This window comes from Aquarana catesbeiana, linkage group LG04 (genome assembly GCF_042186555.1).
Source record: "Aquarana catesbeiana isolate 2022-GZ linkage group LG04, ASM4218655v1, whole genome shotgun sequence".
NCBI lineage: Eukaryota > Metazoa > Chordata > Amphibia > Anura > Ranidae > Aquarana > Aquarana catesbeiana.
Window position 1 is genome coordinate 97789139 of NC_133327.1, and position 13085 is coordinate 97802223.

A 13085-nucleotide genomic window follows, 5' to 3' on the forward strand; every position below is an offset into this window, starting at 1 on the left:
CCACAGACAGGGCAGCTCCCTGTACTTGTCTATGAACAGGGGGAGGAAATTGTGGTCGTTGAAGCCATCCATTTTCTCTGCAAGACACAACACAAGACAAACCCTAATGTTAGGCAAAACTCTCCTAATCTTGTTACAATATAGGCTTTAATTTAGAAGCAGTATAGTCCCAAGTTTAGACCCTACCTTCGTTCTCATGATCGGCGCCTCCGATGCTCCTTCCTCCGCTCACAGATCGTACGTACTACGCACGCGTGTTACGCTTTATACACACTGTGCATGCGTGTAACTCTACCCGCCCCTGACGTTCTTTCTAGTCTATTCCCCGCCCCTTTTCGTTCGGCGCAGTGTGGGAAGAGCACATGGCGGAGACACAGCAGGTGCATGCTAATTATAGCAACGAGGAGGAGGAGGAGGAAAGCCCAGATCCGGAAACGTCCCGAGCCAGAAGGAGAAGATTTAAGGCCTAAAATATGTCCTTTGGGGAGATGTTGGAGATGGTCGACATCCTGAAGAAGGCCGACTATGACGGGAAGTATGGACCTTACCCCAACCCCAATGTCCGAAAGGCCAAGATCATGGCGAAAGTGGTCAAAAGTCTGCACCGGAATTTCGGGGTACGTCGATCGAAAGATCAGCTCAGGAAGCGGTGGTCGGACCTGAAATTACGAGAACATGAGCAGTACAGGAAGATCTGGAGAGTGCTGCAAAAAAGTAAGTAGTTGTGCTGTGTTCCTATTCTTTTTGTCTTTATTACGTTCGTGCTGCTCCATGTGCTTTTCTTAAGTGTTGTACAGTTTAAAATGGCAACTTTCATGTTCAAGGGTACATTATTGGTTCGTATCAAACAATTTTCTTTCGGCCTATAAAACACCATTGTTTTGGCCATATGCTTTTGCCCACATTTTTTAGGGCCTACTTGTATGAAAATAATTTGGTTGTGTAGATGGGTTTGTTACTAGAATTAAATGCAAACTAGATTCTGTGTAAGGAGAGGACACTCAGCAGCTGTTTACACATCTGGACACTGGAACACTAGTGTGGGACACAAGAACACCCTTTTTATTCGGGGGTCCCACACAGGTGCTCCAGTGTATACTATAGGGGTGTCTCCATCTGTGAAGCTTGTACCAAACAGGTAAAGTATTGAAGCTTGACAAAGGACACTCAAAATTCTACATCTTGGAACTCTTGCAAAACAGACAATTGTACCCAACATCCAAGCAATGTTTCATATTTATAGTTCTGCCATCAAATATCTGTGTGCTAAGTATACCCTTTTTTTTTTTTACATAGGGGAGAAAAGACTCGGAGGACATCCCTCATCCGAGGAGACCAGAGACCCCCCACCTCGGGAAGAAGGGGAAATACCCCCAACACAAGAAGAGCAGGAGAAAGAAGACGTGGTGGAACTAGTCACCACAACAGGTGAGTGTCTGCGACCACAGACTCAGGTAAGAGATGGATGCCGGCATATTTATAATACATGTTTTTTTTTTTTTGGTTTCTATCTTTTTAGGTGATCGTGATGTTATGGATCCAGGGCATTTCACCTCGGAAAGTGCACAGATCCTGATCAGGGAGATCATGGGGTGTAATTTAGCATTGGAAAACCTCAAGAAAAACATCAATGATGTTATTCAAAAAAATAACATCATTGATGTTTTGGGAAGAGTTTAAAACTCCTCCAAATCCCTTTGTTTTTTTGTGTGCTACAATGTTAAAAATGTTTTAGCGATTTTGAGAAAAGCCAAATTTTGAGGATGCGCACAGTGTGTCAATATGTGCTATCTGCCATCACGGGAGATCAATGGACGCATTTTGGGGGTGCAACCCCTTCCTCAATAATAAAGTAGCTGAGAGGAAGGGTTTGCTCCCCCAAAACACGTCCCTTGATCCCCCGTGATGGCAGCTAGCACATGTTGACATTCGTAAATTAGTGTGCATCTTCAAAATTTGGCTTTTCCAGGGGTGACTTCACCCCATCTGAATGCAATATCAAACACAGTTCCTAAATACTCATGTCTGATATTGCCTTCAAGTTCTACCTAATGTGAACTTTGCAAGTTCAAGATTTGTGTCTTTCTTGTTGTTTTGAAACATGCCTGTTTTATCTTAAATGGACATTTCTATTTTTGATAATGCCACCAAAAAAAATTGTTATACAACAAACATGTTAGTTTGTTTTAAAAACCTTTTCTAAATGCACATGTGATTGTGCAGTTATTAAAAAGATTGTTAATCAAGAATGTGTGGATTATTGTCTCAACGATACAACACTTTTGTGGTGATGTAATTGCTGCTTTCTGTGACAATGGGTGTTATTTCCTAAGGGCAAATCCACTTTGCATTACAAGTGCAGTTTCAGTGCATTTTCAAGTGCACTTGTAGTGCAAAGTGTCTTTACCTTTAGTAAATAACACCCAACAGTGCTTTGTAAGGTTACTCAATCACGCCATTTTCAGGACTCACCACATTTCGGTCAGGGTCAGCTAAAACAAACACAAGCAGTAAATGTCACCAAAGATTTGCTTAATTGTTTTTTTTAATTTGATCAAGGTTTCACAAATTGTCTGGCATATTGATGGCCCCCCTACCCGCAAAGAACTCAAGGTATCTTAGCCGGACATCACGGGCACTCAGGGAGGACAAGCCGGGACGGCCACTTTCAAGCGCCGTCAGGGTTGGTTCATTTTGAATTCCGGCCTCAGGTCCAACTGAGCCAGCATAGTTGGCAGAATGTTGCCGTAAAAAGTTATGTAGAACACAGCACGCCAGGATTATATGATTCAGTTTATACTCTGCCATATGGATGGGTGTAAGAAATAGGCGGAACCGGCTGGCCATGATTCCAAATGTGTTCTCCACCACTCTTCTGGCTCTGGCCAGCCGGTAATTAAAAACCCTCTGGTCTGGGGTGAGGGTCCTCATCTGGAATGGCCGCATAAGGTGGTCCCCCAGCGCAAAGACTTCATCCACAACGAAGACGAATAGGAGTCCTTCCACATTGTTTTCTGGAGGTGGCAAGTCCAAGCTGCCATTCTGGAGACGCCTATAAAACTCCGTCTGGGCGATGACTCCACCATCGGACATCCGGCCATTCTTCCCCACTTCCACATACAGGAACTCATAATTAGCCCACACCACCGCCAACATCACAATACTATTGAACCCTTTATAATTATAAGAGTATGGACGTGTTTCCCATCAATTGCCCCTCCGTAGTTAGGAAAGTCCCACCGCTGGGCAAAGTGGGAGGCCACAGTCTGCCATTACTGTGGCGTGGAAGGAAACTGTGGAGGAAAAAAAAATAGTCTTTTTGCACATTAAAAAATGGAAAGCAGATTAGACACAAACATTCTTGGCCAACATCAAGATAACATTTATTAATGGGAATTTTTAAACAACAAAGTATAAGGTACACCTATCAGATTCCCCCTCCCCCACCCCCTCTCATGGGCCATTTCTAACATTATAGGGGGGAAGCTCTTGGACAGGTAACCCTCTTCACTTCATTGAGAGATGAATGCCTAAATAATGGGTATTACTTTGAACAGCCCCTCCTTAGTTACACTATTGGCAGCCCACTGGACAGGTAAGAAGTGTCATAATACAAAGATATAAATACACACTGTACACATTTCAGCACATTTGGAAATTCTACTCTTACCTATCAAGATAATAATAGGATACAAAAACTTTAAACAGTACCATTTGAAAGTATTCAGGCAGGCCCTTGCACTACATGCTTTGGGGAATTCATCCATAAATCTGACCAACAAAGAGGTGAGTATAGTGTGTATGGGTTTGGCAAAGTCAGCAGATAGATGATTGAGGATAGATAGAGAATTGTTATCAGCTGACTTAGCAGTTGGGGGGAGGGAGGGTTAAAAATGATTTGGGGACCACCCCAAAAAAAGCCTCTGGCACTCTGCCTGAATTTAAAGCACCAATCACGTTTTAAAACATTTTAGGGGTGTTTGGGGTAAAGCACTACTATGGAGCTGACAAAATACATTGTTAAGTGACTATATGAGGTGAATATAGGGCCAGGAGAGCATGCTGGGGAGGTAAGTGAAGGCAAATATGTATGAAGGAGCAAAATAATACTTATATAAAAATCCAGCATACATGAGGATAAAGGGGGCATTCACAGCATAGTACAATCATGGTAATTAGTGAATGAGGAAAGAAATGCAATATATTATCAAACAATAAATACAATAAAATGTGATATTAAAGGATAAAAATCTTACCTTCATATACTCCTTCTGCAGGACCTGTATGATGGCAGAACAGGTCTCTGGGATAATGTTACCCAGAGCCTGGGGGGAGATGCCTGTCGAGAACTTCAAGTCCTGCAGGCTTCTCCCCGTCGCCAAGTACCGCAGGCTAGCGACGAGCCTCTGCTCCGGAGTGATGGCTTGCCTCATGCAGGTATCCTGTCTGCTAATATAGGGGGTCAGCAAAGCCAACAAACGGTGAAATACGGGGTCCGTCATCCGGAGAAAGTTCCTGAAATCATCAGGATTATTCTCACGGATCTCACGGAGCAAAGGCATATGAGAGAACTGGTCACGCTGAAGCAATCAATTCTTGGTCCATGAACTCCTCCCCACCCTGTTCATGGACTGGACTTGTGTCAAGGTCAGGACCCCAACACCAAGCTCCCGCACGGCACGAACTCTACGAGGAGTACGCATACGCAACATGGCTAGAAAACGGTCGGCTGCTCAGAACGAAGTAACAGAACGCACTGAAGAACTGCAAGGCCTGTGAAGAGCGACCTGAAAAACCGTAACGAACGAACAAGAACACAATAAGTCACGCGTAGCTTGCTTGCACGCACTGAAGAGCAGATACAAACCCACAAGCACAAACTGAACAGCAGAAAACGATCTGAAAACCACGAATCGTCTCTCACCCAACTTTTACTAACACGAGATTAGCAAAAGGAGCCCAAAGGGCGCCGCGCTTGGTTCTGAACTGGCCTTTTCTAGTCTCGTCGTACGTGGTTTACGTCACCGCGTTCTTGGCGATCGGAAATTCCGACAACTTTGTGCGTCTGTGTGTACGCAAAACAAGTTTGAGCCAACATCCGTCGGAAAAAATCCTAGGATTTTGTTGTCGGAATGTCCGATCAATGTCCGACCGTGTGTACAGGGCATTACACTTGTCGGCTGCACACCCATGATGCAAATATCCCATTCCACCACATTCCAAAGGTGCTCTATTAGATTGAGATCTGGTGACTGTGGAGGACATTGAAGTACAGTGAGCTCATTGTCATGTTCAAGAAACCAGTGGTGGGGTTTTCAGCTTTGTGACATGGTGCATTATTCAGCTGGAAGTAGCCATCAGAACATGGATACACTGTAGTCATAAAGGGATGGACATAGTCAGCAACAATACTCAGGTAGGCCACAGCGTTTTCGTCTACACAACTTCCGCTCACTGGATATTTTATCTTTTTCGGACCATGCTCTGTAAACCCTAGAGGCACAATGGTTGTGTGTGAAAATCCCAGTAGATCAGCAGCTTTTGAAGTACTCAGACCAGCCTGTCTGGCACCAACAACCATGCCATGTTCAAAGTCACGTAAATCCTCTTTTTTTCCTCATTCTCATGCTCGGTTTTAACTTCAGCAAGTTGTAATCACCACATCTAGATCCCTAAATACATTGGGTTGCTGCCATGTGATTGGCTGATTAGCAATTTGTTTTACGAAGCAATTGAACAGGTGTAACTAATAAAGTGGCCGGTGAATGTAAAGTGGACAGCACTGGGACACCATCAGAAATGTTCAAGACAAGGCAAGCCTTAATGTTAGTGCACCAGGGATTAACAGCAGCAGCAGTCATTAGGATCCTTCTCTCAGGTCTGTACTCAGTGTCCCTGGGACCTGGATGCCTCCCGCCAGACTCAGGCAGACATTCTCCTCCGTGAATCTTCCAGACCTCTCTTAGCTTCAAATGAATTTGCATCAATATAGGCTCCTTAGCTATGCCCAGCTGGGACCTCAATGAGACGAGCAGAAACCCTTCTAGCTTTGAACCTCTTTCTGGGGAAGAACCCTTCTCTTTGAGGCTCCAAACTATTATAGCACTTCCTCAGCCACCATCTGGGCACACTCTTCAGGGATTGGCTGATGCCACATAAATATACATATTTGACTCTCCCACCTACTACATTCTGGAAGCGTCTAGAAGACAGGGGGAAGCAATCAAACCCACAGTTTGCAGAACCCTGAGCTGTCCAAAGCAATTACATGCTGCTTTGCTGATTACAGGGGAGCCACAGAGCTAAATTTGCGTAACTTAATTAACAGCCTATCAGGGAGGGTGCCACATGTACAAGGTAATTTCTGGGTTTCCTAAATCTTTTGATGTACAAAGTGAATCCATGTCCTCTGTGGCTATTGAGGAATATATTTGAATTCAAGTTTTTTTGTGCGGAGTAAGATTTCATCTATTTGGGGCCATTATCATACATTTTGGTTCAGAAGACCCAAGCCTTTAATATCACAGTCCAATACAACAGGCAAGACTCCTAAAATTTACATTCCCTAATGTCTGGAGACAATGGACAAGCTCTGTGTTGTGCTGCTTGCATTGAATAATGAGCGCCCATCACAGCATTCCGCCATCTACTGCAAGCCATAGTTTATGTAGCACAGAATCAGATTGAGACAGGGTCTATAAACCAGGGTTAGAGCACACCATGCCACAGTTTATAAATGGGCCCCTTTCATACAATTGAACCTCCATTCTCCTCTGTGGGCAGACAGATGTAAACAGACTTGTATTCATTTACACCTGGCTACCTCCAGGTCTGATCCGATCCGGCGAAAAAAAAAAATTGATCAAAGGGAAGTCGAGTGTAAACGGACAGCCCGTCCGAGCCAGCAGAGCGGGCTGTGCAGAATGGACACGGACCTGTGTTCTGGCCGCTCTGCTCAGCAGGGATCAGGTCAGATCCCCTGTTGATCAAAACCAGATCCCATGTGAAAGGGACCTTAAAGGATAAGCTCCACGTTTGACTCATCTCAAAAACATGGTTGCCTCCACTGTCTGTGTAAAGCTGGTCATACACCAAAAGATTTTCAAGTGAACATTTGTATGAAAATTCTTGGTACATTCAATGACTTGATAAATGTAATTCAAAAGTAATTCGAAAATTAAATTTGCTTTTAAAAATCAATTTCGGAATGAATGGACTTTTCCAAACAAAAACCACATTCACTGTTAGAAAATTGTTAGTTTAAGTAACATTTTCCATCCTGTTCCTTCAAATTTTGTTATCACTGGTTGAAAACAAATGTTTATGTGACCTAGAAAATCTAATGTTTGTGTGTAATTTCTAACAAATTTCTACTAGTGTATACCCAGCTTTATTGGTGCACTTATAATTGGCATGTGATATTCTTATTCTCAGCAAAACTGTGATATATTTCTCTGTTTCCTTTCCTTAGGTATGCCTTACATTTTATTGTACAAAGCAGTATCTCCTATCTCATCATGATCACGGTAGGCATGGAACATATGCACAAGTAAGATATATGTTTGATTAATCATATTTTACAATAGATAAACGCATTTTCTTTCTTTAAAAAACTGTCTTAACTTGGGAAGTTATTACATGTTTGCCATTTATTAATTTTGCTTTGCTAATATTTTACAGTTGCTAATTATCTATAATATAGATAAATGTATATCTTCTGTGCTAGGTTATGCTTTTCAGTAGTCTTCTGAGGATGAGTTTGAGTTACCCAACCAATCTGTTTATTTCATCTTAGTGAAGCTGGTTATATCACATTATCTGAGCTGAAAGCTTTGCACTGCATCTTCTCTCTCTCTCTCTCTCTCTCTCTCTCTCTCTCTCTCTCTCTCTCTCTCTCTCTCTCTCTCTCTCTCCCTCTCTCCCTCTCTCCCTCTCTCCCTCTCTCCCTCTCTCCCTCTCTCCCTCTCTCCCTCTCTCCCTCTCTCCCTCTCTCCCTCTCTCCCTCTCTCCCCCTCTCCCTCTCTCCCCCTCTCCCTCTCCCCAAAGATGTTCTACCAATAAAGGTCAAAGTGTATTCGTTTCACAGTCCTTATAAAGCTGTGCATAACTTTATAACAAGGAAATACATCCATCTGTCTTCAATGAACCTCTTCTGCACCTCCATATTGTCCTGTTTGACCTCTCTTGACTTTTTCAAGTGGCTCCTAAAAAGTCTAACAGACGAAACATATTCAGCAAGACTGTCTGGCTGTTGCTTTTTAAATGATTTCCTGTTTTAATGAATGATTTTACACAAGGAGAAGCTTCTTTATTTTGATTTTGTTTCCACATACTCTTGAGTGTCAATTGTGAGGCACTATCTGGCAGGATTGTTGAGGGTTTACATCCTTTATCTAAACATGTTATAATTTAAACAAATGTATTGTTTTCTCAGGTCTTAGTAAGTTATGTTCTTGGCCCTGGATCCCAAAGGATTTGTAAAGCTTTGGGTGGAATAAAGCCTCCTAGGTCCACATGGTAGTCAAACCTCATTATTAGTCTCAGCTGTCCACAAGCCTTTATACAAAGTATGTGAAATGACTGATGCTCAGGGCTCTCCCTCTACTGTGACAGTCTGCTGCTGGGTGAAAACTGCTGACATAACACTGAAAAAGGTACAAGTGCTGCCTGTTTGTGTTGGGAAACCCATTAGGGGTCAACTTGTTTGTCGGGGTCTGACAAATATACACTATATTGCCAAAAGCATCGGGACACCTGCCTTTACACACACATGAACTTTACTGGTATCCCAGTCTTAGTCTGTAGGGTTCAATATTGAGTTGGCCCACCCTTTGCAGATATAACAGCTTCGACTCTTCTGGGAAGGCTGTGCAGAAAGTTTAGGAGTGTGTCTATGGGAATGTTTGATCATTCTTCCAGAAGTGCATTTGTGAGGTCAGGAACTGATGTTAAATGAGAAGGCCTTGGGTCGCAGTCTCCACTCAGATTCATCCCAAATGTGTTCTGTCGGGTTGAGGTCAGGTCTCTGTGCTGGCCAGTCAAGTTCCTCCACCCCAAACTTGCACAGACATGTTGGAACAGGAAGGGGCCATCCCCAAACTGTTCCCACAAAGTTGGGAGCATGAAATTGTCTAAAATGTGTTGGTATGCTGATGCCTTCAGAGTTCCCTTCACTGGAACTAAGGGGCCAAGCCCAACCCCTGAAAAACAACCGTACACCATAATCACCCCTCCACCAAATGATTTGGAGGGGTGGCCAAATACTTTTGGCAATATAGTGTGGATGAGCGAGTTTGGGGTGGAGCAACTTGACTGGCCTGCACAGAGTCCTGACCTAAACCCGACAGAACATCTTACAGTGTAGACTGTGAGTCAGGCCTTTTCATCCCACATCAGTGCCTGACCCCACAAATGTGCTTCTGGAAGAATTGTCAAACATTCCAATAGACACACTCCTAAACCATGTGGATAGCCTTCCCAGAACCGTTGAGGCTGTTATAGCTGCAAAGAATGGGCCAACTCAATATTGAACCCTACAGAGTAAAGACTGGGATGCCATTAAAGTTAATATGCGTGTAAAGGCAGGCATCCAGATACTTTTGACAATATAGTGTATATAAGTTTAGTTAGTGACTCAGACAAGCAAATATTTGTTTTTTGACTTGCTGTACAAAGCCCTCATACATTGAACTTTGTACGTTTTACTGCCTTGAAGAATAAAAGTGCAGAACAAGCCTGCTTGGACTGTTGCACCCTGCTCCTCTGTAGCTGCTGTCTGTGAGAGTGGAATCTAGGAGGTATCTGGTGTTCTGCAAGGTATCCCCTCATGGGGGTTTGGGCTCAGCTACTGGCTACTCCCTGGTCATTCAACAGTTGCTTGCAGCCCCAGAGTAAGGTAGTTGGTTATAAGGAACTGGGGTATGAGAAAGATATGTGGCACATACAGTACATAGCTGAAAGCTGAAGCTTGAGACCAAGGGTGCAGTGGGTACTTGGGGCTGTGGGATCAGAGATGCCACAACAAATGGTGGATGCAGCATAGGCAGTAGGTGCAGTGATGGGACAGCAAAGGCTTGGACTGTAAATGTATTTATTTATTTTAGGTACTTATATAGTGCCGTCAATTTACGCAGCGCTTTACATATACATTGTACATTCACATCAATCCCTACCCTCAAGGAGCTTACAATCTAAGGTCCCTAACTCACATTCATACATACTAGGGGCAATTTAGACAGGATCCAATTAACCTACCAGCATGTCTTTGGAGTAAAATGCAGTGGGGATTGCAGGTACAGCAGAGACTGTTGCTTAATTGAAGACAGCATGTCCCACTCAAATTTTAAATGGCAGATTTGGCTCGCTGCCCCATCACATCCAGTGCTGAACCACAGGAGCTAAGGAGTTGAGGTGAACAGAGATCTGCTTTTATTCACTCATGATATGACATGAGCCTGTCACATTCCTTATTTTAATTTTCATAAAGTTTTCACACTCTTTAAAGTGAAAGTGTACCCATAACCACTTGATAAAAAATAATGTTCATTAGCAAGGAACATACATTCCACATTAATAATTATGTTGCCAAAATTAGTGTGTGCTGTACATTGCCTCCAGCATTGCTCCTGTTTCTTCTTGTTGGAGGCTGCCATTTTCCTGAAGCCCAGAGCCCCTAAACAGCAGTAAATCATAAAGCAGAACTAAATCCAATGATTTAGGGCTCGTTCACACCATACATGCATGAAAACTGATGGCATAACCGTGCAGATTTCACTTGCAGAGACATTAGTGTACCTCAGTTTTCATGGACGTGGACATCAGTTTTTATGCACGTTGACATCCGTTTTCATGAGCGTCAGTTGTGTGCCCTATTCATACCAATGTTGATGTCGTGTCCGTTTTTTTCACGTACAGAAAACTGCATACATGTTGCAGATTCCTACACAGAGAAAATCTGCACGGTGTGGTGTGAACAGGGCACATAAAACATATTGGTTTCTTTTTAGCCCTTGCAGAATGCATGCAGAAAAACTTACGTCTCTGGTGTCTCCAAGGCCCTAACGATTTCAAAAACCGCTTGCATTCCTGGAAAGCAGGGATTGCTATCTGTCACATTTGCTTGTTTCCCCAACCAAACTGTCAAGCCATCTAATGGCTGGTGTCATAACTGATCACATGTGCACCACCATGGCAGTTGCAGATCAAACAGAAGCAGCTTCCTTGGCTTTAGCTTCAAGGCTATCAGTAGATCGGCCTCTACAAACTCGGTAGTGCCTAAAAATGGATAACAACTGAGCATGTGTAGAATATGGTGAGACAGTGTATTACTGGATTTTAAACCGTATAGATGCTCATTTTAAATGTTTTACATAGATATACCTGCTAAAGGGGCCAGCCTGAAGTGACCTAGCAGCACTTCATTTTCTGACTAAGGTTCCACTTTAAGTGATATTTCTATTGTTAATGAATCTCATTGTTAATTATTTAGATCTGCATGATTGCAGTGGGAAGGACTTTGCTTAGGACTGTGTTTATATTAGGAATCGCCTCTATGCAGTAGTGCAGTCACCATGCGGTGCGTTGTCATACAGGTATACAGGAACACAGGTACACTGGAGCAGTTTGTAACATCCACAGCTGAGGACCATAGATAACCTTCAGCTCAGGAGATTGGACCCTACTCGCAAATCCCAGTAGAAGCAAGGCCATGTGCTCGATCCAGGGAAGGGAAAGTAGTCCAGCAGCCAGTCAGGAGGGCTTCAGGGCTTAGCAGCCTCCTAAAGCTTAGAATCCCCTCCCTCCAGAGGAAGAACACCTCTGCAGAGGTTTCAGCCTATGAAACCTCTCTCTGACCACCTAATGGGCACACCTCCCCGGGGATTGGCCAGATGATAGTAAATATTCAGGGGAGAGATTTGCATTTCCCTCCCTAAACTCTAGAAGTTTCTAAACAGAAACAGGGGAAAGTAATCTTTCCACCTGGGAAACCACAAACAGGCCCAAGCAATCAACTCTACCTTCTCTAACTACAGAGCAAGCTAAACACTAAATTTACCTAGCAGCCTGCCTAGAAGGGTGCTACACAAGAAAACTGAAAGGCAGGGTAAAGGGAATTCTGTAACAGAAAGGGTAACTATACGTCACTGGCTTTGTATAGAGGTTCTACTCAGTTGCACCACTATACAGTCAATAAATGTTGAAATACTATACATTCAAAAATTATATACATATACAAACCCTACATATTGAACCATTTAACAACATAATCCCGCAATAAAGTGGTTTTATGGGCAAGGTTTTTTTTTTTTGTTTTTTTTAATGCATTGTATTTCAACAAACTTCCATTAATTGTATAGTCGTGCAGCTGTAGAAATATCATTTTTTTTCTGGTAAAACTAAAATTCTTTGACCCCTGTGCTAGTATGCTGTTGGCAGTGCAGCTCACATACGTTGTGTTCCTTTTAGAGACTCTGGAGTTTACCTAACCCAGCCTTGAATTGTATTTTTTTTTTTTTTTTTTAAATCACTAAGGCTCAGTGGTTTAAGTAAGATGTGCTATTGTCATATCTGAAAGGATTATTCAATCCTTACTGCTTGGCAGTAAGTACCCATGTATGGTTAATGTGCCAGAGTGAATGTCTTATACCCTACACTTCATTAAGCAGCATGACAAGGCCCATTGAGGATCAGTGAACTCCATTATTTCACCTTGTTAGTGAACTCCTACCTACAGCCAAGTGAGCTTTTCACCCGCTTGCTACAGGTTTTAGCTTACGAGAAGGTGTTATAATACTCATTATGCTGCTGCTGCATTTGTCATTTTTAGATTACATCAGGAATTCATTGCCAACTTAGCAAAATACATATTATAGAGACAGATATTCAGATATACTTTACATAGTACATATGTCTTTTGTATGCATAGTTTAAAGTGTTTGTTATCCCAAAACTTCATATTCCCAATATGTGCCCGCTGTACTATATACTTGTATGAGAAAGTATCCTGTTATCTTTGCATTGCTTGCTTTGTGTGAAATCACTGGTTCCTACCAGCCTCTCTGCTTTCCCAGTAAAAACTGACCACA

At 42.8% G+C, this 13085-nt stretch overlaps 1 protein-coding gene across 1 annotated transcript in view; it reads left to right on the forward strand.

Moving 5' to 3' along the window:
• MBOAT2 (membrane bound glycerophospholipid O-acyltransferase 2) overlaps positions 1-13085 on the forward strand; it is a 319612-nt gene that overhangs the window by 121330 nt on the left and 185197 nt on the right. Inside the window, exon 3 of the mRNA XM_073625406.1 lies at positions 7472-7549. Coding sequence (XP_073481507.1) covers positions 7472-7549 — 78 coding nt within the window. The remainder of the gene's footprint in view (positions 1-7471; positions 7550-13085) is intronic.